At 41.7% G+C, this 27639-nt stretch overlaps 1 protein-coding gene across 4 annotated transcripts in view; it reads left to right on the forward strand.

The window, feature by feature from the left end:
• The window catches only part of LOC137322880 (palmitoyltransferase ZDHHC20-B-like), an 88973-nt gene extending 83870 nt beyond the window's left edge, over positions 1 to 5103 (forward strand). For all 4 annotated transcript variants that reach the window (XM_067986067.1, XM_067986068.1, XM_067986071.1 and 1 more), the window contains 2 exons: positions 451 to 514; positions 2812 to 5103. In XM_067986067.1, coding sequence (XP_067842168.1) covers positions 451 to 509 — 59 coding nt within the window. In that variant the 3' untranslated portion in view covers positions 510 to 514; positions 2812 to 5103. The remainder of the gene's footprint in view (positions 1 to 450; positions 515 to 2811) is intronic.
• The last annotated feature ends 22536 nt before the right edge of the window (positions 5104 to 27639 follow it).

Here is a 27639-nt window from a genome sequence, read left to right on the forward strand (position 1 = left end):
CCGACATGCGATGTTCCTCTCCCCTGGCTCCCTGAGGCTGGTGATTCCACCCCCAACCCCAGGCCACCGATCCACCTCCCTGAGGCCTGATTACAACACCCATGCAGCAGCACCCCCTCTTTCCCAACCCCACCGAGGCCTGCAATCCTACACTTACCCGAGGGCCGCTGCGGCACTATCAGCGGCTCGATCTTCGTACCTTCTTCCCGGAGGGCTCCTATCGCAACGCTGGCCTCATAGTAATGAGATCCGAGGCCCAATATCCGGGGCTCCACGGACCTCTCCATTTGTGCACAGGGTAACTTCGCCGTCCAAAATTGGGCATTCCCAAATTTTCAGGCCTTAATATTTTACCTAAAAGTTCCAAATGAGAAGAATGGTGCTAAGCTCAAGACATCAATTTTAATGCTGTTTTTCTTATCTTTCGTTCCCCCGCCCCAACATTTGTAGTTCCAAATCAAAATGCTGCAGTTTCAATAGACCGGGCATCTACAAAGCAGTCAACGTAATGAAGGTAAAAATAGTAAAAATACTACTGGTTCTAAATGTAATAAGATCATAGTAGAAATATGGCAATTTATAATATCTGTTGCATTTAGTATTATCACAAATGTATAGTTCAAATAATGTTTTGTAAAGTTAAGTACAAAGTGTTTGGTTTGCTCTGTGATATTTTCACACTATATATTTTCATGCTTTATATACTATAGATAAGGTCAGGATATCAATGAGATGAATCATTAGGGATTCCTTTTTAACACATGGTACTCTCACGTAGTTATTTTTTTCTCTTCCTGTCCCCCAAAGATTCATATTGACCACATTACCACTACTTGTATGCAAAACCATGCCTTCAGCCTTGAAGCATCTGTCATCGAGATTGAGAATTGTTTTTAGAAAATTTCTGTTTTGAGTTTGACTTGATACCTTCTAAAAGCTTTTGTTTTATGCGATGTCTTGAAGAAAGCCTTTCGCACAAGTCACAATTGTTGCCTTCAAGGACAGTTTATCAACTTGAAGAGCTGACCTAAAATGGGCAAAGCAGAGTCTCTCTGCTAAGATACAAAATCAACACACAAGCATCGTGTTTACATTCCTACGGGGTGGGGGAGGATGGCCAAGTAACATTGGAAGGGGAAGCATCCAGTTTGATGCTGCCATAATTCTCTGCCTTATGGTCATAGTTATCCTCATAGTTAAATACCATGAGGGAGCAATCTCACTCCAGTTTAAAGTCCTTTAGCCAGTTATCTGTGATAGAACAGGGCCAGTTATAGAGCAACCCTTACCACCATCACATGCAAAGTAGTTTGCCATTTGTGCACTTTTAGTGCAATGTTGCTTTCATCTGACATGCTTTTTAGCAAGCATTTAGATATTTTCATTGCTAGAGGCTGAGTTGGATTGTGACTTGTTTTCCAAAACAATCACCAAAACTTTCATGACCATAAGTAATGACCAAATATTATTTTTGAGTTATTTCCTTGTTCAACCGTTTCATTAAAGGATGAAGGATCCTTAGTGATTTTCTCTCACTGGTCTTAACCACGATATGTGGATGAAGGCTTCAAAAATAAGAAGTAAGCATTCAGTGATTTACCTTTCAGGCACTTGAGGCTGAGACTCAGCTGTTATATTGTAGATGAAATGTTTCAGTTCACTGGAATAGTGCACTGGTGTGCTGTGCTAAGCAGTGGTAAGATCAAGTTTAACTTCCTAAGAATCCCTATGTAGTGACTATTTCACCAAGATCTGAAGGAAGCCTAAGTGAAATAGATGATGGATCGGACCATTTAAATTGGTAAAAACAAAGTTTTGGGAGTGTGTCTTCTGCCTATTATTTCAGTCAGAGAATGGACATGACTGCCTGACCTAAAAAGAAAAATATTATAAAATTGGAGGAAGGGGGAGGAAAGAATGTGTAAAAGTGTAGATAATACTAAGCAATGCTCTGACCTTGATCTCTGTTGTTCACAGACCTCAGATGGGCCAGCAGGCAGAAGCAATATAGTTAACCTCTGTTGCAAATCCAGGGAGGAGAAAAGTCCACCATTGTTCTCATTCGCTTATCACTACCCAGTAATGCCTTCTGGGAAATGCTTAGTTGCGATGCCTTTCATAATCAAATGACCTGCCAGCATTGGGCGGGATACCAGAGATCTGTCGGCACCTGTAGAACTATACTGAAGCCAATTAGGGATAGTTTAATGCTGTAGGCCCAGGCCCACTAGGAACTGGATTGAGATTGTGCAAACTCATTTCACGTAGAATCTTTACAGCCAGCAGACAGATGAGACTTTCACACTCAACAGTTGGTACTGGATTTAAACCAAAGTCCCGAGGGATGAAAGGCCGGTGTCTAACTCATGCGCCATCCAATTTGGTACTATTGGCAGTCTCACTTAGAGAGGCCACAGGTTTGTTTCTGGGAAATGAGGGAAAATGTTGCGTTAGTGCACTACAGGGTATTTTTCTGAGGTTGATGTTGAGGCATGATGTTGGTGTGGAATAGAGGAAGCTTTACTCTGCATTTGGCTGTGCTATACCGACCTAGGAGTGCTTGATAATATAGGCTGCCTGAATTGGAGAAAATTTCTTTCCCAGTACTGAAATCCCTCACCTTGATGAGCACAATAAAAAATTCAGAACAAAACTATATGCAACCACTCATCAACACCTTCAGGGGGGAAAAGGGGGAAATTGGAAAGGAAAAAAGTATCGAATTCTGTGTAAAGGACCTTTAAGTAGATGAATTCCCTTCAAATTATGTTTTGTCACTTTTTAAACCACTGTGAATGTTCTTCCCTTTAGATGTCTCTGGTACACGACGTTGAGACTGGAATGCTGTTCACTTCTCTAGAAGAGGAAACTCTGTTAGAAGCTTGATACTGATGACATATGAACAACTTGTGTATCAGATTTTTTGTGCTATGAAACAGACATTAACAGTAATACAACCGTGTTGAAAAAGGCAATAAATTTAAAATCAACATAGCTTGTTGCCTTAAATAATAACATTATACATGGGGCCCACAGACACTGTGGTAGTTGATACAAATGTAATCAGGGTCCTAGATTACCAAGACACTAGTCTTCTCTATGTCTGTATGAGCAGATCATAAAACTATTAATATAATCTGTATCCTGCAACATAATAGTCTTACAGTTGGTAGCCTGCAGTTGTGATTTGAAATATCCAATCACATAGCTATATTTTGGTTACTTGATTGGATGTTTAGATGTGAGTGTCCAGAGAGACGACTTGATTTTAACCTATACTTACTGCCAGGTTATAGTGTTACAGGATATAAAAGGCACTGAAGGGAATTATTATATTATTTTTTAAACAAGCAATATATATCAGATGTACAACATATATGTGGGATGCAAGGGACTAAACTGTATAATAATTGTAAACTGTACTTACAAGAATCTTAAAATAACTGTTAATGACGGCAAGCTGTAACATAAAATCAATTGCTGGTGCAGGTGTATACTTTAATCAAGCAAAAGTCAATAATCTTGAGGGGGAGTGTGCTATTACTTCTCTAAATTTATGCAAGAAATTTTGAAAAACAGACTTTCTGCACTAATGTTTGATGTCCTTGTATGTACATTGTTAATCAGAGCTGCTGTGCACCAAAGAGCAGTTACTGTTTATAAAACACTTTTTTATTTATTATTGGCTCAGAATGAACAATGGTTTACAAATGCCATAAGGTTTTAGTTTTTCCTTTTTATTTGTGGTCAAGATTGCTAATTGTCCTGTTTGCTGGTTGTCTTTTTTTTTATATATGGCGTATAAAACAGTTTTTATTATTTTGCATAATAGTAGTCATTCATGTTCAGTGAACGACCTGTGATAGTAGTCAATCGATCGAGATGTAAATCAGAAATGGTTTGGGAAAAGGTTGCTGATTGATTAAAATGTATTATAGGAGACTTTATACTTGGTGATTCAACTTTTCAGTGTCTTGAACAGTTGATGTAAGCACTGCTATGTACAATATATGCACACTATGTAATTTTTTAAATGCAAAAGTTGCAATCCAAGTGCAACCAAACGAATTGTACGTATTAGAACTGAGCACGTCTGGTGAGATTGGAGGGGAAAGAGAATTTGATTCAGAACTGAGACTCTGGATTCCTTAATTGATTTGTTTTATAAATTGCTTCAGGTGTTGCCTGTTGCTGTGTTTACCTTGAATTAGTAGTTGTGGTATCTGAGTGGAAAGTTCATAAAGGTGTAGTATAAATCAATCACGTAGCGCATCCACAGCATACGTGATATGCTGTGTGTTGTCCAATTTGTATTCCATAACTAGGGCAAGTGAATTCAACATCTCACAATTTCAACATTTGATTTTACATTAAACTTATTTTATCAGGGTTCTGATGCATTCTTCAGACAAAAACTATAAAAACATTGAAGTGTCTGTTACTAAAGTGAATTTTTTTTCCTATGGTAATTCTTACCATTGTGTATAAGATCTGTGACATTAAGCAGTAAAATCGTATGCAATCATGTGACAGTATTAAGCTAATAAATGGGTTTATCCCAGAAAAAAAACCATACAAGAGTGCAACATTGATGTTATCAAATCAACAATAGATGTTGTATTGATGTTTACCAACAGATTATCCAAATAAAAATGTTGAGATTGTTTGAATATAGTTCATTATAAATTGACATAGAAAAAGTGCACACCACTTATTTTATATCATTGTCAGCTTCTTTTCTCCCCTATCTTTTGTGCTTATGGACGATTAAAACTTGTCTCTGAAATTTGTCCTGAGGATAGCCATGTTTCAGTAACATTTTCTTTTTAATAATTCAAGCCAATGTAACCAAATTGGTACCAGTAGACAAGGATGAATGACATTTTTACTTAGCATGTTCTGCAATCATTTAAGCTGTATGTTTTATTTCTCCTCCAAAGGATAGCCAAATCAGTACATATATCACGTACAGAATATGCATGTCTTGCACCTTTTTCTGTCATTTCTAGACTATTCATAAGTTAAAATGGTTACTATTGTTTTAGTCAATCAACCTTGTCAATAAATGCAGAGAATAAAAGCCAAAAGTGATTTTAAAAACTACACAGATCTTGTTACTTACTGTGAACGATACTGTGACAACTGTGCTGTGGATGTGCTTTTGACTTTAGTTGTACATTTACATTATAGCAAATGCATAATTTGGATGAGACCCCAATAAATGTTTTATGTGGGAAAGGGGCCGAACTCCCATCATTTTATATATGCTTGTCACTATATGTTTAACTCGAACAATTGTACAAACTACAAATGAAGCACTGTGCTTATCATAAGCAAGAAATGTTAATTTAGTGGGAACATTTTTGTGGTCAACTCCCTATCCTTGCTGACCTACATTGGCTTCCAGTCCCCTATTGCCATAAGTTAAAAATTGTTATTAGTGTGTTTAAATACCCTAATGGCTTTGCCCCTCCCTATTACTGTAACCTCCTTTGACCAGCTCCTCAGAACTTTCTGTTCCTTTTGACTCTGGCCTCTTGTTCACTGCCCCCCACCCCCCCCCCCCCCCCCCCCGCATTGGTGGCTATTTCTTCAGCTGCCTCGGCCCCATGCTCTGCAGTTCCCTCTCTAAACCCCTCTACTTTCCCCATCTTCTTTAAAACCCACCACTGACCAAGATTTTGGCCATCCCCTCCTCATTGTTCCTCTTTAGCTCGACATCTGTTTTTCTTTAGGCCTCCGTGGGATGTTTTTCTACATTAAAGGGACTACCTTTATGAAAATTGTTGCGGCTGGTGTTTATTGGAAAGGTATCAATATTTCTAACACATTACTTTTTTTCGCAGCTATGGTAAGTACATTTTGGATAGTTAAGAATACCAAGTTATGGAAGCATGCTTCAAATATTTCTGCAATGAATTGGTTAATCTATAACAACTATACTGACTGGCATTCACCCAAGCACAATAGCCAGCAGTGCCTGCTTAAAAGGTGTCTGGGCCTGTGCTGAGGGGATATTGCTCTCCTTTGGTTTCCTACAACGCGATGGAGCTCTGCCATCATAGTCGGATACTTTTGATGATTCTTTTTCAGGGTGAGCTTCTGTATGAAATGAGCTTTAGCAGTATCTACTTCCATGGGCTTACAATGCAAACTGTCCCTAATGAGGCACTGAATGACAATCTCACTCAGTTCGCAGGATGGCTAGTGTGGGAAATGGAAAATTGTTATACTGGTCGAATGGACTTAGGGTGCTGTTCTGAGGCTAAGGCACATTATTGAAGTAGTTCAGAAGAAGTTTGAATTTATATTATCCATGCCATACCAAACCTGGGAATGCTTAATGTTGATACTTGTGCCTGTAATGAAAAGTGTTTTGGTCCTCACCACAACATCTCTGAAGAGCACAATTTTTTTTTAAATGGAAAAATAAATATTCCGTTAGTGCTCTCCAATCAACAATGAAACCACATTTTATGCGATTAGATAATCCATTGGCAAACAAACATCATTGACGTCAATTCTGCAAATAATGGGGTGTTTTACTCAGTATTTGATGTGCACATAACAGTGTTTAAAAGCAGCTTAAATTTCCAACTGCAAAAACCATGAAAATAAATCTCTGGAGTAAAGAGTTCATCTCATTAATAGCAACATATTTCAAAGCAAAGATGAAGGTAGAGTTCATTGAGGTTTCTACCAATATGAATAGCAATTATGAACGAAGTGTTCCTGTGGCAATAAACAAAACAAAGGCCGAGGGAGATCCACTAGTAATGTAATAAAAATATTGTGTGCATGCATTTCTTGGCCATGCATCACATTTTATCTGTTGCACTAAATTGGCAAATTTGTGAAGCAGCAAGACATCACACCTCAACTACCAAGATTCAAACCCTAAATTTACAGGTAAAACTAACATCTGGGAAATTTACAACTAAAATTAATATAACATAATCCCTCGATTAAAAATTAGTTCTAACTAAAATCCTTATTCTTACACGTAAACTTCACTCTACAATTTTCTAAATCCCTAGAAAACATTTTCCTGCATGCCAACTTGTCGCTAAGCATCCTGACTAAATTTAATTTTCTGCTTCTTATGTGCCTTCTGCAACTTCCCCAACCTGAGCACCGTCCCGGCCTTACTGGTACCCAAACCACTTTTCTCCCACCACAGCCCCATATGTGACCTTGCTTCCCTGCTCACACTGGCTCCTGACCCCAGCCTTCTCCATTGTAGCCCAAATTTGAACATACTCATTTGATACTCCTCCTTAATTGTACGCAATAACTTCCCTGCCTGGTTCCAGTGTCTTTATCTGACCATCCCAAATGTCCCAACATGAAATTATAAAAAGTAAAATATAAGCAGTTGAAAGAAATAACAGGAAGAGGAGATGAAATAGGAAAAACAGCAGCCAAATAAATTCCCACCGGAGAAACAAAAGAAAAGAATGCACATAAACTAAAACACCATAGGGATCATTTTATCAGTTTCTGCTCTGCACAGAGCCTTTGTTCCATATCCCTTGATACCCTTACCCAACAGAGTACCCTTCGTCGTCCAGTACTTCCCCGGAGCGGAGAAACTACGCCATGTTCTTCGCAGCCTTCAACATGTCATCGATGACGACGATCACCTCGCTAAGGCCATCCCCACGCCTCCACTACTCGCCTTCAAACAGCCACCTAACCTCAAACAGACCATCGTTCACAGCAAATTACCCAGCTTTCAGGAGAACAGCGACCACGACACCACACAACCCTGCCACGGCAACCTCTGCAAGACATGCCAGATCATCGACACAGATACCACCATCACATGAGAGGACACCACCCACCAGGTACATGGTTCATACTCCTGTGACTCGGCCAACGTTGTCTACCTCATACGTTGCGGGAAAGGATGCCCTGGAGCATAGTACATCGGCGAGACCATGCAGACACTGACAACGGATGAACGGACACCGCACAACAATCGCCAGGCAGGAGGGTTCCCTCCCAGTCGGGGAACACTTCAGCAGTCAAGGACATTCAGCCTCCGATCTTCGGGTAAGCGTTCTCCGAGGCGGCCTTTGAGACACACGACAACGCAAAATCGTCGAGCAGAAATTGATAGCCAAGTTCCACACCCATGAGGACGGCCTCAACCGGGATCTTGGGTTCATGTCACACTACATGTAACCCCACCTGACGTAGAGTCATCCAGACTCAAGTCGTAGTTGGCTTGTTCTCCATGCACAGATGTGGCCGGACCTGCTGCGATTTCCAGCAAAAAAAAGTTATCTTTTTAATACAAACCCCAGCATCTGCTACATCTGACCCCTTGTGACCCCACCTCAGTACTCTTGGATGTAATGTTTCCCTGACTAACCTGTTTGAACACCATTCACTCCTTTGATTGCTGTGATTATCTCTCTGCCAAGGTGTGATAAAGGGCAATTAGAAAGATTATCTGTAATCACCAGGCATTGTTCTCTGACTATATGCTGTGCCTATATGCATCTCTTCACTTCACCTGACGAAGGAGCAAAGCTCCGAAAGCTTGTGATTTCAAATAAAGCTGTTGGACTATAACCTGGTGTTGTGCGACTCCTTACATCTGTAGAACTGAAGCCTCACTTTTGAATTCCAACCCACTTAAGATAAAGGCCAACATTCCATTAGCCTTATTAATTACACTATACAACACTTCTGTTCCCTTTTTTAACTTTAGAAAGTGTATTAAGCCGCGGGCAAGAGGGAAAGAGTATATGAGAGATTGAGACGGTACCTGTTTCAAAAAAAAGTTGAATTTTGATGCCAACTAACTATCTCACCTATGTTTTATTAACACAAAAGGTCAATGCTAATTATTGCTTTCACCTGAGAGAGAGGAAGTAAGTCTGGAGTCAAAGCGAGTGAGACTGACGGCCTGAGACTGGGGACGAAGGGGGTGAGAGTGAGTATGCCTGTCTTCATTTGATACTTCAATCTTTCAAAAAAATACAATTGAATTTTGAAGACAACTGATATTTCCACCTGTATTTTGTTGACAGTTAGTAAAGGCTAATATTAATCACTTCCATCTGTGAGATAGCTATTCTAATATCTGATACCAGAGAGAAGAGAAAGACAGAGAGTAAGTCAGACAGGCAGATTCTGTCCTCATTTTAATTTGATTTTTTACGTGAATTTTGAAAGCAATCAAAGCTTCTTTGAATTAAATAGATAGGAGGGGAGTAAGGAAACTGGTTAAGGGTAAGAGGCCTTCTGGTGGTAGGAAGTGGATGGAGGGATACGGGTGAAGTGATTGACAGAATAAAGGAAATGAGGAAGAAAGCAGTGAAGTGGGTAGTTCAAAGGAGAAGAGGAAGGGGTAGTGATGGGAGTGGTAGGAAGGTGAAAGGGTAGGTGACACTATAGGAGTGAGGAGGTTGGGGGAAGGGATCAGAAGAGAGCACTGAGGGTCATATTTTCCCCACAACCCCCACTCCAAATGCAGTCTGCAGCCATTAGTGCCCCTTTTCCCATCGTACCACACGATACTGTCCAGTACCTCCCACCCGAAAGGAAAGAAAAGGTGGAAGCAGATGACAACAGAGTGAGAAGCAAAAAAAGAATTAATGGGAGAAAGGCAATGAACAGAAAAGAGAAAGAAGCTGAAGACAGAGAGACAGCAACAGACAGCAGAGATAGGTACGTGACCATGTTTTCTAAGTTATCGTATGCAATACCACAGGAGGTCGACTAATATGAGCCACCTAGTCTAACCCCACTCTCCTCCTTGCTCCCATACCTATTAATATTTCTCTCTTCCAAGCAACTATCCCTTTGAAATTAATTTATTTATTGACTGTGCTTTAACAATAGTTTGTGGCAGAGACTTCCACATTCCAACCAACTCTGTAAAGATTTATTTTTTTATCACTTCCCCTTTAATTTTTGTGATTACCTTTACAAATCTTGCTTAAGATACAGGTAAATTTATTTGTTCTTTTCAATTACGTGCCTTATTTTTTGTACTCTGTCTCCCAGGGTCGATTTGCAGCTTAAAATGCACTTTATTTGTCCTTGCATTCCCTCTCCCCAAAAGTTCCCTTTTCTCAGTTTTTTACACAAGTAAAGATTTTTTTTCTCACCTTTACAGTAGATTAAGTTTTTCCAGAGGTTTTGACTGACATAATGCTGCGCCAGGGAGGCTTTTCTCAATGAGTCTCCAATGACCAGCACCTTGAAATGCTCATTTGCCGCGCTCTGCCCAAATGACTAACTGAAGCTGGTCACAATATCTGAGCTCAGCATCAAAGTACGTCAACATTTCCCTTCGACACTGCACAAATATTAGTTCCCCTCAGTGGCATTAAAAAAAGCTCTCATCTCAAAAAACACTTAGCTCAAAATATTTACTTAACTTGTCGATCTTCCATGGCATTGCACATAAGTAGTCAAGACTAATTGCTGTCTTCAGGTCAAGTAGGGTTAGGGAGTGTTGGCAGGATAATTCCTTTATCCTTTTAATAACAGATTCAATAAGCTAGAGGCAGTAATACGTCTTAAAATTAACTTAATTTATTATTGTTTCAAAACCTTCATCTTAAGACTACATACAGAGCAGTACATGCAGTCCTACATCTAGAAATTTGCATGTAAAGAACCTCCTGGGATTAGTGAGCGATTCTCTTTCCAAAGCTGTTCACGATGGCTCTTCTTGAAGATGGCCAAAGTTCCCACTGAGTGAAGCTTTGTATCTCTTTTACACCATTTTAAAAACAAGCTTCCATTGTCTAATTCTTGCTGAGGTTAACTTTGTTAGGTGTTTCATTACCCTTAGGTCATCGAACTTCAAGTCCTGGTTAATATCCTGCTACATTGTTATCTCAATAACCCTTGCTTCCTGTCTTTGCTCTTCCTGAACTATAACTTTTGTTCTGGAGCGTCGTTGTGATCAAAAGATAAGATCTTCCAGCACACAAGATGTGTGTTTTTGATTTACTCATGTGGTTTAACCATAATTGCTACATAAGCTGTTCTGTATTTAAAAGCAATGTAAAAACATAGATCTATATTCTTACAGATGACAGGGGGAATAATTGAACCAAGACAGAGGAAGATGGAGGGGGGAGAAGTAGGTGGAGATGACTGGAGGGAGGGAGAGGAAAGGATGGAGGAAATTTCCTTCGAGTGGTAGAAAAGTACCTCGGTGGATGTACTGGGCAAGATGATTGGCATCAGAGGAGGATGAAGTAGTTGGCTTTGCTATTTGTAATGAGGTAGATATGGGTGGCTCATTGGGCCTTTTGGAGAATGCCAGAGGTACAGAAGGGTAGCTGTGGGCTTATTCAAGAGATATTCAAGCCTGAGATAGTGGCAGGGAATTAAAAGGGCAAAGGAGTCATGATTGGTTAGAGTAGGGATGGGATGGGGGTGGGGGGCAAAATGCCTGAGGGAAGTAATGAAAGCCTTTACTAAGGCTGAAGAGGCAAGGGCTTAAGAAGTGACATAAAAATGAAGGCAAAGAAAGCCCGTACGCTTGTACCAGCCTATGATGCATGTTAGAAGCAGATGTTGTTACAGCAGATGGTACAGCTCTACATCCAGCTCTGCTGACCCACACCCTGTGAAGACACTTTTCTATAGTCATTGCCAGATGGGTGCAACAGTACCCGCAAGTAGAATGGTGACATCTTAGTGGGTATGGCTAATCATTTTTTTCTGAATGATGATCACCTTGGCATGTCTTCTTTCATGCAGTACCAAGTAAAGCATGACATGCTGTGATTGGGGTGCTCCTGAAGAATACATAATAAGTCAGTTAGGTCTTCGCATTTCAGAATGGTACTCTGTGTCAATTAAATATTGTAATGAAGTTCCCACTTGCTTTAAATGGAGCTTCCACCCATAAATGTACGTCTCATGATAATGTGGTGGAGACCTGACTTTATGGGTCTTCGCCTATTTTTCCTCATGGGAACAGTCGCCAATGGGGCTTCTGATGAGGCCCCATTATTATTTTATACACACACACACACACACACACACACACACACACACACACACACATATTGACCCAAGCCAAGAATAAAAATGGCAGCTGAAACCAGTGTGAGCGATTTGAATGGTTCATTTTATGGCAGTTGCTAGTTCCTGTTGGTAACTTTGAAAAAGAATTGAGCTATTTGATTAGTTGGATCTGTATAATTTGCTGGTTTGTGATTGGTACCCTTTCCTACCCGTTTGTGTCTTTTCATGATTCAGCAGATTGTGGTTATTTGAGCCAGTCATGTAAATTTGACAGTGCACCACAACCCTTACTAGATGAAAGACTTTGTTATATTGATAGCTGATTCTGTCATCACATGATAACACATTTATTAATAAATATAATCAGAACAGATCTAGCAGCTCAAAACTGGGCATCCATGAGGCGCTGTGGGCCATCAGCAGCAGCAGAATTGTATTCCAGCACAATCTGTATCCTCATGGCCCAGCATATTCCTCACTCTACCATTACCAACAAGCCAGGAGATCAACCCTGGTTCAATGAGGAGTGTAGAAGAGCATGCCAGGAGCAGCACCAGGCGTACCTAAAAATGAGGTGCCAACCTGGTGAAGCTACAAGTCAGGACTACATGCATGCTAAACAGCGGAAGCAACATGCTATAGACAGAGCTAAGCGATTCCACAACCAACGGATCAGATCAAAGCTCTGCAGTCCTGCCACATCCAGTCGTGAATGGTGGTGGACAATTAAACAACTAACAGGAGGAGGAGGCTCTGCAAACATCCCCATCCTCAATGATGGCGGAGTCCAGCACGTGAGTGCAAAAGACAAGGCTGAAGCGTTTGCAACCATCTTCAGCCAGAAGTGCCGAGTGGATGATCCATCTCTGCCTCCTCCCGATATCCCCACCATCACGGAAGCCAGTCTTCGGCCAATTCGATTCACTCCACGTGATATCAAGAAACGGCTGAGTGCACTGGATACAGCAAAGGCTATGGGCCCCGACAACATCCCAGCTGTAGTGCTGAAGACTTGTGCTCCAGAACTAGCTGCGCCTCTAGCCAAGCTGTTCCAGTACAGCTACAACACTGGCATCTATCCGACAATGTGGAAAATTGCCCAGGTATGTCCTGTCCACAAAAAGCAGGACAAATCCAATCCAGCCAATTACCGCCCCATCAGTCTACTCTCAATCATCAGCAAAGTGATGGAAGGTGTCGTCGACAGTGCTATCAAGCGGCACTTACTCACCAATAACCTGCTCACCGATGCTCAGTTTGGGTTCCGCCAGGACCACTCTGCTCCAGACCTCATTACAGCCTTGGTCCAAACATGGACAAAAGAGCTGAATTCCAGAGGTGAGGTGAGAGTGACTGCCCTTGACATCAAGGCAGCATTTGACCGAGTGTGGCACCAAGGAGCCCTAGTAAAATTGAAGTCAATGTGAATCAGGGGGAAAACTCTCCAGTGGCTGGAGTCATACCTAGCACAAAGGAAGATGGTAGTGGTTGTTGGAGGCCAATCATCTCATCCCCAGGACATTGCTGCAGGTGTTCCTCAGGGCAGTGTCCTAGGCCCAACCATCTTCAGCTGCTTCATCAATGACCTTCCCTCCATCATAAGGTCAGAAATGGGGATGTTTGCTGATGACTGCACAGTGTTCAGTTCCATTCGCAACCCCTCAAATAATGAAGCGATCCGAGCCCGCATGCAGCAAGACCTGGACAACATCCAGGCTTGGGCTCATAAGTGGCAAGTAACATTCGCGCCAGTTACTTGCGCGAATGTTACTTGCCACTTATGAGCCCAGGCAATGACCATCTCCAACAAGAGAGAGTCTAACCACCTCCCCTTGACATTCAATGGCATTACCATCGCCGAATCCCCCACCATCAACATCCTGGGGGTCACCATTGACCAGAAACTTAACTGGACCAGCCATATAAATACTGTGGCTACGAGAGCAGGTCAGAGGCTGGGTATTCTGCGGCGAGTGACTCACCTCCTGACTCCCCAAAGCCTTTCCACCATCTACAAGGCACAAGTCAGGAGTGTGATGGAATACTTTCCACTTGCTTGGATGACTGCAGCTCCAACAACACTCAAGAAGCTCGACACCATCCAAGATAAAGCAACCCGCTTGATTGGCACCCCATCCACCACCCTAAACATTCATTCCCTTCACCACCGGCGCACTGTGGCTGCAGTGTGTACCATCCACAGGATGCACTGCAGCAACTCGCCAAGGCTTCTTCGACAGCACCTCCCAAACCCGCGACCTCTACCACCTAGAAGGACAAGAGCAGTAGGCACATGGGAACAACACCACCTGCACGTTCCCCTCCAAGTCACACATCATCCCGACTTGGAAATATATCGCCGTTCCTTCATTGTCGCTGGGTCAAAATCCTGGAACTCCCTTCCTAACAGCACTGTGGGAGAACCGTCACCACACGGACTGCAGCGGTTCAAGAAGGCGGCTCACCACCACCTTCTCGAGGGCAATTAGGGATGAGCAATAAATGCTGGCCTTGCCAGCGACGCCCACATCCCATGAACGAATAAAAAAAAAGTCACATATGTGATTGAATAAGTGGGTCACAAGGCTCACTTTTCAGTCAATAGCGGGAAACATTTTTTCTCTTCCATTCTCTTTTTCCACCAATTGTCTCCCTACCCTTCCGTACATTGACCCCTTCCTGCGATATGGTTGCATGGCTACTGGACGGCCTCTAGTAACAGGCCCAAGTAGCCATACTTCATATGTGAGCTCAAATGGTGACTATCGGTAGCTATTCGACATCACAGTTAAACTGAATGCTTTCCACACCTGATGTCCACGTATGCACACTTCCAGCTAGAGGTCCCTGGATAGTGATGAGCAGGAATCAAAGAGGCCCTATTGCTTCACTGGCTGACATTTGCTAACTCAGTACATACTTGGGATTGATCTTGGGACCTTCCTGATCTCTATAGCTTAGCTACTCATTCACTTAACTAGCTGCACCATTAAACACCTGGGGGAATATTTCTAATGACCTTTTTCTACTTTAATAAAGAAATTAGTTTTGACAGATTAATGGAATGTCTATTATAAACAGGGAGTCTAGTTATGAAACCTTGTTGACCGAAGATGAATTTTAATTGTATGTGGCAGTGTATTGAGATCTAGGATTAAGATTCAGTAACAAGAATGTACATTATAACTAATCTTTTATGTGCTTGTCAAGAATTATTGATTTAATGAAGGGTCTCAAGAACCAAACATTACATTTTTCTCGAAGTAACAATATATTTCAAAGCCATTTGTAGCCACTTAGAGCAGAATCTATTTAGATTCCTAGTTTCAGATGAGTGTCACCACCATCTGCATCCTTCCCCCACCTCAACCAATGCGATTTTTATTCATTGCACTACCTATATTGTTTAGTCTCAGAGCAGTAGTGTTTAATCCACGTTTGTGAGTTCTCAACAGATTTATGATGTGCACTCTAGATACTAGAATCTGATTTTCAGAATGGATTTAATTTGCAACCCTTTATCAGCTGTTGGAAAGAGCTCAAATTCATCACCTCTGTCAAAGCTGAGACTCAGTGACAGCTAAGCTTGTGCTTTAGTGTGAGAAATAAAAGAAGAATTTTATACAAAATATAGTCTAGAAGATCCAATAAAGATTTGTATTTTCATTTGGTTGTGAGGAAACAAAAAGGTTATACATATGAACTAGAAATGTATATTTTGCTAGCAAAAAGAAACTTTATGCTTGGTATTCCCAGTTGGTGTTTTATCTGAGTACTACTCAGACCTAACCCACTTCAGCTTCTATGATCAGATGAGATTGAATGAATGCTTGATATGGTTGCAGCTGCACATCAAGTGTTGCATGTTCCCTCTTCAATTCCGACAATCTAGATAAGTGTACAGAGTATTACACGTGTTTATTTGAAGATATCTGTATAATTAAAATTTTAGATCTGGCACTTGTCGGTAGCACAACATGTCAGTAGGACAACATGTACATAGGGAATAGGATTCTATGTGGCTGTAGGGTACAGAGCATGCTGAACGGACTCAAATTTCTCACATTCCTGAAAAAACAAGTAAACAAAAAATAAACACTTAACTATCTCTTTTTAAAAAAAATTCCCATTCACAACAACAGGAGCCAATCACAACCCTGATCCCATCCTTTCAGCGGCCATTTTGGTTTCCCACCCACCACATTACATACAGTCTGAAAAATTACATTAATTACAATTTCTACGTTATTTTTATGGGGTCTGGGGCCCTTTACTTTTTAGTATTCTTATACAAATTTCCTTCATCAAAACCGTCAAATGGCTGTAGCCGAGGACAGGTACAAGTCTTACTCTCAGGCTGCTACAAGTGCCTTTCAGCTGGCCAGCAAGAGGCACCATGGACTGCTCAAGAGTGGCTCTCCCCTCCAATTTTCCCTTCTCCTTGACGAGAGATAATGCAGTCTATGTGTGACACCTCCCAATTCGTCAGAGTTCAAATCAGTCACTGAATAGAGTAGTACCCAAACCTGCATCCATCCCGCTCTCCTCCCTGATCTCTTCTCCCCTCCCCCCCCCACAACACCCCACCCCACCCAGTGTGGCACTGAATGTAAGTATGAATTCAATCTTTTATTATGCATTTCCAATTTCACAATGTATTTTGTATGCATTTTTCCATTTTTACAATAGATATGCTGGACATTCTTTTCCAGCTACACAACTGCTTTGAATCCATCCTTCGATTTTTTTTTATTCTCCTTGCAAATTCGGTGATTTGGTTTTCGTTGTCAGTATTGCCAGCCAAGATCTGTCTAGAGAGAGCTTCTATTACAAGTCCAGAGAAAAATTACCTTGGAGTTTGTGATCTTTGATTTAATAACGAAAGACACTTTCTTTAGGAATTGTTGCCAAAAGATTTCCTCTTTCTCTCTAGATCCCAATATTCTTGTCTACGCTCCCTTTAGATTCGCAAATGTAATGCGTGCCTTTTGAAGGGTTTTCTGTTGGAGTAGTTTGTGAGGTTGTTGAATGCACTACCGGAGTTAGTGATTGAAGCAGAGACCATGTCAACATTTAAGAATTCATTAGCTAGGTGTTTGAGAGAAAGGACGATAAAAGGATACGGGAACAGGGTGGGCACATGGGTTCGGAATTAGAACTACTACTCATGTGGAGGATAAACACCAACACAGACTGGCTGGCCTGAACTGTCTGTTTTTGTGTTGTAGTTTCTATGTAATTGTGCACACCTGGGTTCCGCCAGGACCACTCTGCTTCAGACCTCATTACAGCCTTGGTCCAAACATGAATAAAAGAGCTGAATTCCAGAGGTGAGGTGAGAGTGACTGCCCTTGACATCAAGGCAGCATTTGACCGAGTGTGGCACCAAGAAGCCCTAGTAAAATTGAAGTCAATAGGAATGAGGGGGAAAACTCTCCAGTGGCTGGAGTCATACCTAGCCCAAAGGAAGATGGTAGTGGTTGTTGGAGGCCAATCATCTCAGCCCCAGGACATTGCTCAGGGCAGTGTCGTAGGCCCAACCATCTTCAGCTGCTTCATCAATGACCTTCCCTCCATCATAAGGTCAGAAATGGGGATGTTCGCAGATGATTGCACAGTGTTCAGTTCCATTCGCAACACCTCAGATAATGAAGCAGTCCATGCCTGCATGCAGCAAGACTTGGACAACATCCAGGCTTGGGCTCATAAGTGGCAAGTATCATTCGCACCAGACAAGTGCCAGGCAATGACCATCTCCAACAAGAGAGAGTCTAACCACCTCCCCTTGACATTCAACGGCATTACCATTGCCGAATCCTCCACCATCAACATCCTGGGGGTCACCATTGACCAGAAACTTAACTGGACCAGCCACATAAATACTGTGGCTACAAGAGCAGGTCAGAGGCTGGGTATTCTGTGGCGAGTGACTCACCTCCTAACTCCCCAAAGCCTTTCCACCATCTACAAGGCACAAGTCAGGAGTTTGATGGAATACTCTCTTGCTTGGATGGGTGCAGCTCCAACAACACTCAAGAACCTCGACACCATCCAGGACAAAGCAGCCCGCTTGATTGGCACCCCATCCACCACACCAAACATTCACTCCCTTCACCACCGGCGCACAGTGGCTGCAGTGTGTACCATCCACAGGCTCCACAGCAGCAACTCGCCAAGGCTTCTTCGACAGCACCTCCCAAACCCGCGACCTCTACCACCTAGAAGGATAAGGGCAGCAGGCACGTGGGAACAACACCACCTGCACGTTCCCCTCCAAGTCACACACCATCCCGACTTGAAAGTATATCGCCGTTCCTTCGTTGCTGGGTCAAAATCCTGGAACTCCCTACCTAACAGCTCTGTGGGAGAACCTTCACCACACGGACTGCAGCGGTTCAAGAAGGCGGCTCACCACCACCTTCTCAAGGGCAATTAGGGATGGGCAATAAATGCTGGCCTTGCCAGCGACGCCCACATCCCATGAACGAATAAAAAAAAATCTCTCCCTCTCTGTGTACCTAACCCCTCTTGTACTGCATTGTTTCTCTTCCTTTATTCATTTTGTAGAAATGAATCTCTCTCAGGTCAGAAATGGTATAGATTAAGGGATAGATTTTACAATTTAGTGCTCCTGGCCAAGAACTTTTCAGGACAGGAATGTGTATTGGGAATTCAGGTGAGGTCGTCACACGCAATTCGCAGCCTGCGCAATTTTCAATCTATTAAGATTAATTAAATTATAACATTTACCCCTACATGCAGGATGGTACTCCTCCTACATCAACTGACTTACTGGAACCTCAGAAGAGGAAATAACAGACAGTAGACAAGGGTAATGTAGTAGATGTAATATATTTGGATTTTCAAAAGGCTTTCGATAAGGTACCACATAGTAGATTCATGACTAAGGTGAAAGCATGTGGAGTCAGGGGACAAGTAGCAGAATGGATAGCAAGCTGGCTACAAAACAGAAAACAGAGAGTAGGGGTAAGAATAATTACTCAGACTGGCAAAAGGTGGGAAGTGGTGTTCCACAGGAATCGGTGCTGGGATCACTGTTGGTCACCAGTTACATAAACGATTTGGACTTGAGAATTGGAAGTACAATTTCAAAATTTGTGGATGACACCAAATTGGGAGGTATAGTTAATACTGAGGAAAACTGCAACAAAATACAAGAAGCCATTAATAAACATGCAGAATAGGCATGTAATTTGCAAATGAATTTCAATATAGATAAGTGTGAGGTGGTGCATTTTGGTCGAAAGCACAAGGTGGCCACTTCCTCCTTGGAAAATAAGAGTTTAAATGGGGTAAAGGAGCAAAGGGATTGAGGGGTACAGATACACAAATCACTAAAAGTAGTGTTAGAGGTTAATAAGGCCATTTAAAAAAAAAACAAAGCAAGCACTGGGGTTCATTTCTAGAGAGGTAGAATTGAAAAGCAGAGAAGTTAAACTTGTATAGAACTTTGGTCATCCACACTTGGAGTACTGTGCACAGTTCTGCTCTCCATACTATAAAAAGGATATAGAGGCACGGGAGAAGGTACAAAAAAGATTAATAAGGATGATACCAGAACTGAGATGTTATACCTATTAGGAAAGATTGAACAGGCTGGGGCTCTTTTCTCTTTTTGAAAAAAAGAGAAGGCCAAGGGGTGACCTGATAGAGGTCTTTAAGATTATGAAAGGATTTGATAAGGTAGACTTAGAGAAGTTGTTTCCGCTCATGGGGGAGACCAAAAGTAGGGGCCATAAATATAAGACAGTCACTAATAAATCCAACAGGGAACCCATAGCCCTGCAAATTTTTTCTCTTCAGGTATTTATCCAATTCCGTTTTGAAAGTTAGTATTGAATCTGCTTCCACCACCCTTGTAGGCAGTGTAATCAAGATCATTACAACTCGCTGTGTAATCAAATGTTTCCTCATGTCGCCTCTGGCTCTTTTGCCGATCACCTTAAATCTGTGTCCTCTGGTTACCAAACCTTCTGCCACTGGAAACAGTTTCTCCTTACTTACTCTATCAAAACCGTTCATGATTTTGAACACCTCTATCAAATCTCCCTTAACCTTCTCTGTTCTAAGGAGAACAACCCCAGCTTCTCCAGTCTCTCCACATAACTGAAGTCCCTCATCCATGGTACCATTCCAGTAAATCTCTTCTGCACCCTCTCTAAGGCCTTGACATCCTTCCTAAAGTGTGGTGCCCAGAACTGAACGTATTACTCCAGCTGAGGCCTAACCAGTGTTTTATAAAGGTTTAGCGTAACTTCCTTGCTTTTGTATTCTATGCCACTATTAATAAAGCCCAAGGTCCTATATATTTTTTTAACAGCCTTCTCAACTTGTCCTGCCACCTTCAAAGATTTGTGTATGTGCACCTCCAGATCTCTGTACCTGCACCCCCTTTAAAATTGTACCATTTAGTTTGTATTGCCTCTCCTCATTCTTCCTACCAAAATGCACAACTTCACACTTCTCTGCGTTAAATTTCATCTGCCATGTGTCTGCCCATTGCATCAGTCTGTCTGTCTTCCTGAAGTCCGTTACTATCCTCCAAATTGTTTACTACATTTCCAAGTTTCGTGTCATCTGCAAACTTTGAAATTATACCCTCTATACCCAAGTCCAGGTCATTAATATATATCAAAAAAAGCAGTGGTCCTAATACTGACTCCTGGGGAACACCACTGTATATTTCCCTCCAGTCTGTAAAACAACCGTTCACCACTACTCTCTGCTTTCTGTCCCCTAGCCAATTTTGTATCCACACTGCCACTGTCTCTTTAATTCCAGGGGCTTTAATTTTGCTAACAAGTCTATTATGTGGTTCTTTATGGCCGTTCAAAATGCATCTGATATACACAACATCAACCGCACTACCCTCATCAACCTCTCCGTTACTTTATCAAAGAACTCAAGCAAGTTAGTCAAACACGATTTTCCTTTAACAAATCTGTGCTGAATTTCATTTATTAGCCCGTACTTTTCCAAGTGCCAATTAATTTTCTCCCGGGTTTATCCCCCGCTCTTTTTTTGAACCGGGGTGTAACATTTGCAGCACCTAAGGAGGATTGAAATATTGTGACCAGAGCCTCTGCAATTTCCACCCTTACTTCCCTCATTAACCCATCTGGACCGGGTGACTTTTCTACTTTCGATCTTTTAAGTACCCTGTGTACAGTTGTGTACAGTTTTGGTCTCCTTGTCTAAGGAAGGATATACTTGCCTTAGAGGCATTCCAATGAAGGTTCACTAGATCGATTCCTGGGATGAGAAGGTTGAATATGAGGAGAGATTGAGTAGAATGAGCCTATACTGTCTGGAGTTTAGAAGAATGAGAGGTGATCTCATTGAAACATAAAAGATTCTAAGGGGGCTTGACAGGGTAGATGCTGAAAGATTGTTTCCCCTGGCTAGAGTCTAGAACTATAGGGCATAGTGTCTGGATAAGGGGTCGGCCATTTAAGACTGAGAAGAGGAGGAATTTCTTCACTCAGAGGGTTGTGAATCTTTGGAATTCTTTACCATAGAGGGCTGTGGATGCTGAGTCATTGAATATGTTCAAGGCTGAGATAGTTAGATTTTTGGACTCTAAGGGAATCAAGGGATCGGGCAGGAAGGTGGAGTTGAGTTCGAAGATCAACCATGATCTTATTGAATGGCAGAGCAGACTTGAGAGACTGTATGACCTACTCCTGCTCCTACGTCTTATATCCTTGCTGAGGAAAGAGGGAGCTGTTCGGTTGGGACGGGCTCTACTTAAACCGAGCTGGGACCAGGGTCCTGGCAAATCATAGAGCGATACATAGGGCTTTAAACTAAAGAGTGGGGGGGAACGGTTCCAATATGGGTAAATTTATAAGTCTAAAGAGAAAAGTCACAGCTGTCGAGCAGAGTAGTGATTTGGGTAAAAACGAGCAGTGTGTCAGGTAGGGCAGAGAATTTAACAAAGGTAATAGGGCATTAGTGACTAAGGTCACATCAGGGAAAAATAGTAAAAAGTTAAAATTAAAGGTGCTATATCTGAATGAAGCATTCATAACAAGATGGATGAATTAATGGCACAAATAGAGATAAATGGGTTTGATCTAGTAGCCATTACTGAGACGTGGTTGCAGGGTGACCAAGGTTGGGAACTAAATATTCCAGGGTACTGGACTTTTAGTAAAGATAGGAAAAATGGAAAAGGAGGTGGGGTGGCCCTGATAATAAAGGATGAAATAAAGACAGTAGTGAGAAAAGATCTTTGCTCAGAAAATCAGCATTATTGGGTATGGGTGGAGCTAAGAAATAACAAGGGGCAGAAAACATTGGTGGGAGTAGTTTACAGGCCCCCTAAAAGTAGTTATAGTGCTGGACAGAGTATAAATCAGGAAATTAGAGGAGCATGTAACAGGGGTAATGCAATAATCATAGGGGACTTTAATCTTCAAATAGACTGGGCAAACCAAATTGGCCAAAGTAGTTTGGAGGACAAGTTCATGGAATGCATTCGAGACAATTTTCTGGAACAATATGTCGAGAAACCAACTGGGGAACAAGCTATTTTAGATCCAGTATTGTGTAATGAGACAGGATTAATTAGTAATCTTATAATAAAGGATCCTCTGCGGCAGACTGATCATAATATGATAGAATTTCATATTGAGTTTGAGAGCGATGTAGTTAAGTCCGAAACTATGGTCTTAAATTTAAACAATGCCAATCACGTAGGTATGAGGGGCGAGTTGGCTAAGGTAGATTGGGAAATTTGATTAAAAGACATGACGGTAGATAAGCAATGGCAAACATTTAAAGAAATAATTCATAATTCTCAATGAATATACATTCCCTTGGGAAATAAAAACTCCACGGGAAAAGTGGTCCAACCGTGGCTAACTAGAGAAGTTAAGGATAGTAATAGATTAAAAGAAGAGGCTTACAATGTTGCCAAAAAAAGTAGTAAGCCTTTGGATTGGGAGGGTTTTAGAAATCAGCAAAGGATGACCAAGAAATTGATAGAGGGAGAAAACAGAATATGAGAGTAAACTGGCAAGAAATATAAAAACAGATTGTAAGAGCTTCCACAAGTATTTAAAAAGGAAGAGAGTAGCAAAAGTAAACGTGGGTCCCTTAGAGGCAGAAACAGGAGAAATTATAGTGGGGAATATGGAAATGGCAAAAATGTTAAACAAATATTCTGTATATGTCTTCACAGTAGAAGACACAAAAAAATACCGGAAATAGTGGGGAACCAAGGGTCTAATGAGAATGAGGAACTTAAAGTAAATAATATTAGTAAAGAAAAAGTACTGAAGAAATTAATGGGACTAAAAGCTAACAAATCCCCTGGACCTGATGGCCTGCATCCTAAGGTTTTAAAAGAGGTGGCTGTAGAGATAATGGATGCATTGGTTTTGATCTTCCAGGATTCCCTAGATTCTAGAACGGTCCCCATGGATTGGAAGGTAGCAAATGTAACCCTGCTATTCAAGAAAGGAGGGAGAGAGAAAACAGGGAACTATAGGCCAGTTAGCCTAACATCAGTAGTAGGGAAAATGCTGGAATCTATTAGGGACGTGGTAACAGGGCACTTAGAAAATCATAATATGAATAGGCAGAGTCAATGCAGTTTTATGAAAGGGAAATTGTGTTTGACAAGTCTATTAGAGTTTTTTTGAGGGTGTAACTAGCAGGGTAGATAAGGGGGAACCAAATGATATAGTATATTTGCATTTTGAGGTGCCACACAAGAGGTTGTTACACTAGATTATGGCCCATGGGATTGTGGATTGGTTGACCGACAGAAAACAGATTAGAAATAAACGGGTCATTTTCGGGTTGGCAGACTGTAACTAGTGGGGTGCCGCAAGGATCAGTGCTTGGGCCTCAGCTATTTACAATCTATATCAATGACTTAGATGAGGGGACTGAGTGTAATGTATCCAAGTTTGCTGATGATACAAAGCTAGGTGGGAAAGTAAGTTGTAAGGAGGACACAAAGAGGCTACAAAGGGATGGAGACAGGTTAAGTGATTGGATAAGAAGGTGGTAGATGGAGTATAATGTAGGGAAATATGAAATTATCCATTTTGGTAGAAAGAATAGAAAACAATATTTTTTAAAAGGTATGAGACTGGTAAATGTTGGTAATTAGAGGGATTTGGATGTCCTTGTATACAAAACACAGAAAGTTAACATGCAGGTACAGCAAGCAGTTAGGAAAGCAAATGGTATTTTAGCCTTTATTGCAAGGGGGTTTTGTATAAGAGTAAGGAGGTCTTGCTGCAATTATATAGGGCTTTGGTGAGACCACATTGTACAGTACTGTGTACAGTTTTGGTCTCCTTACCTAAGGAAGGATATATTTGCCTTAGAGGGGGTGCAACGAAGGTTCACTAAATTGATTTCTGGGATGAGAGGATTGTCCTATGAGGAGAGATTGAGTAGATTCTCTGGAGTTTAGAAGAATGAGAGGTGATCTCTTAGAAACGTATAAAATTCTGAGAGGGCTTGACAGGGTAGATGCTGTTTTCCCTGGCTGGAGAATCTAGAACTAGGGATCATAGTCTCAGGATTAGGGGTCGGCCATTTAGGACTGAGATGAGGAATAATTTCTTCACTCAGGATTGTGAATCTTTGGAATTCTTCACTCAGAGGGCTGTAGCTGCTCAGTCGTTGAGTATATTCAAAACTGAAATCGATAGATTTTTGGACACTAAGGGAATCAAGGGATATGGGGATAGGGTGGAAAAGTGGAGTTGTGCTAGATCATCAGCCTTGATCTTATTGAATGGAGGAACAGGCTTGAGGGGCTGTATGGCCTACTGCTGCTCCTATTTTTTATGTTAAATTCAATGAAAATTCCTGGGCTCTAACCGTAAACACAAAAGCAAAGAGCAAAAACATCATAATAGCTTGTTGGTTAGAAGGTGAGTTTCATCTTTTGAATTCTAGAAAACAAGGAAAGCTATTGCAACAGGTATAAAATGAGAGGAAACTGAAAGCATTTCTTTTCAACAAAATAAACAAATAATTTTAAAAAGCAATAAAGAGAAGTCCATGGTGGAATAATCATACATGATCTCTGGTGAAGCAGACTTAATGGGGCTGAATAACATTTTCATGCTCTGAATTTTTCTTGTGTTCTTGAAGGATTTCGAAAAAAATAGCTCTCATTGCGAATTAGAGTTTTTTTTAAAGAGGAATGTCCACAGTTGAAGTCATTTTGCTAATGATTTTTGAATGGTATTGCTAGAATTTCCCATTCCTCCTCAATATTCTCAGTGGGTCATAAGAACATAACATTTAAATATACTGAGTTATACAGATCAAAGTCTCAAGTTTGGCCCCTGGCCTATCAGTTAACCGACCCAACCCAGAGCAACAACTGAAGTGCTCAATTGTCTTCAGTGCTCCTGGGCTATGATGATAAATATTAGCCAGAGTTCATGGTCACTATCCATTCAAGTAATTATACAGTGAGGTGATTGGACTTAGCTGTTATGCACTTCATGATTGAACAACCTCATATCCAGATACTCCTTTGAATTACTGCCTATTTTGAGACGGATTTAGAGTGGTAAACAGAGTAAAATCTGTTCTTAAAGGCTACTGCCTGAAAACCATTCCAAACAATTATACCTGCATTCCCCTCCCAAAAACTACCAGCTCCCTATAACGCCTGCCAAAAGCCGCTCTGCCACATTTAAATAGTCAAGGGGAGGTGGCTAACCCCTCTGCCCTGTCCCCCTCCATTTCCACTGCAAACATGGCCCAAATAATTACTACCGCTATATCAGTGGCAGTAAGAAGTGAAGTAAGAGGCAGATTTCACAATCAGGAGACCATTGTGTGTGTGCTGTTACTGAAGGTTGGTGTTACTTTGCCTGCAGAGCAATGTTTGTAGTACTTTGGGAGGACTTTTGCTACTACTTTTACTCAGCTTTGCTCAAAGCACTGCCTTGCATTTTAAACATGGATTTCTCAATGGGAATACATTTATTTTGATATGAAGAGGAGGAGGATGAAGACATTCAAAAGGATAGGTTAATGCTCTTAGATGCATGTATCACTGAAGGTATCTCTTCTCTAAGCATAGATACTCCCTTACCAGGGCTTACTGTCTAAGAAGGCCTTACTTAGGTATCCACACAACATGAGGGTGGACAGGAAGGAGAGCCAGTAACCAGCTGCCAGAACAAGGAAAGCACAACTGATAGCCCAAAACTTTCATTAAAGGTTGACTCACCAAATAAAGTGACTTCACACCTATCTATTCTCCCATTCTGACACCCTCACAAAGCCCCTCCCTTTCCAAAAATTCTGTTTGGTCAATGGTCTTCCCAATGTTTAGCTGGAGGAAATTGAGGATGTTGAACATGCAGTCTGACAGCACAGGCAATGGAGGGGTCCAGAGGTGGGTGACATCATCCGGATGCAAAATAAGTAGATTAGAAAAGACAGGAATTTTGGTAAAAGAGGGAGCTTTCCTCGGTAACTGAAAGTGCTGTACCTAATCTGAAAAAGCTTAATGTTGACACGGTGAAACAACATTGCCTTGCCCACCACTGACATTTCTCACCCTGATAAGTGCAAAAGATTTACTGAAAAATATCAAGACCTGGATAACCGAAATGTTAAGCGTCAGGCTTGGCTCAGTGGTAGCATTCTTGCCTCTAAGTCAGAATTTCACTGGTTCAAGCCCCACTCCAGAGACTTTAGCATATAAAATAAAACCAGAAAATGCTGGAAACACTCAGCAGGTCAGGCAACGTTTGTGGAAGGAGAAACGGAGTTAACGTTTCAGGTCGGAACTGGAAGAAGTTGGCGATTCAACAGTTTATAAGCAAGTAACCTCCATTCAGTCTGCAAGTGTGACCCTGAACTTCTGGTCGCTTGACATTTTAATTCTCCATCCCACTCCCACTCTGACCTCGGCCTCCTACACTGTTCCAATGAAGTGCAATGCAAGCTCGAGGAACAGCACCTCATCTTTGATTCCGCACTTTACAACCTTCCGGCCTCAACGTTGACTTCAACAACTTCAGATCATAACCACTACTCCCATTTTCTCGGACACCAGGGGGCCGATTATCGGATGGCCAAGCAGGTGCCTTGGGGGTGGGGAGGGCTCCTAAAATGGCGGAATCCCGGAGCGGGTTGGGAGCCCGATAATTAAAGCCAGTGGGATGCTGCTTTAGATAGTTAGTCAGATACTTGAGGTACTTGACAGACCTCATTGAGTGGAGATTTTGGCAGGGGTTCAATTTTGAAGGTTCCTCAGCGTGTTTCCCGTGCTGTGGGAAACACTCCCTGTTGGAGCAGATGTGTTTCAGCCTGCAGCCAGTGGGAGATGCAAAGGATTATTTGACAGGTGGGGGGAAAAGCTCATTTATTGCAGCAGGGCACTCTGTCACTTCAGACAAAGTTTTGGCTGCAACACCTTTGTCTTTCCACTCAAACTTCTTAATTTATACCCTAAACTCTGCTGTGCAAACATTTACCTACTTTGCGGACCCTCTCAAACTCACTCGGTCAGGATGGGGTGGGGGGGGGCGCCATAGCTGCGTTCATCACTTCATCCGAGGACGAGCAACATCACCAGCATCGCCAGGCACACCGTTCACCCCCGCCATATGGAGC

This window comes from Heptranchias perlo, chromosome 6, assembly GCF_035084215.1.
Source record: "Heptranchias perlo isolate sHepPer1 chromosome 6, sHepPer1.hap1, whole genome shotgun sequence".
Lineage (NCBI taxonomy): Eukaryota > Metazoa > Chordata > Chondrichthyes > Hexanchiformes > Hexanchidae > Heptranchias > Heptranchias perlo.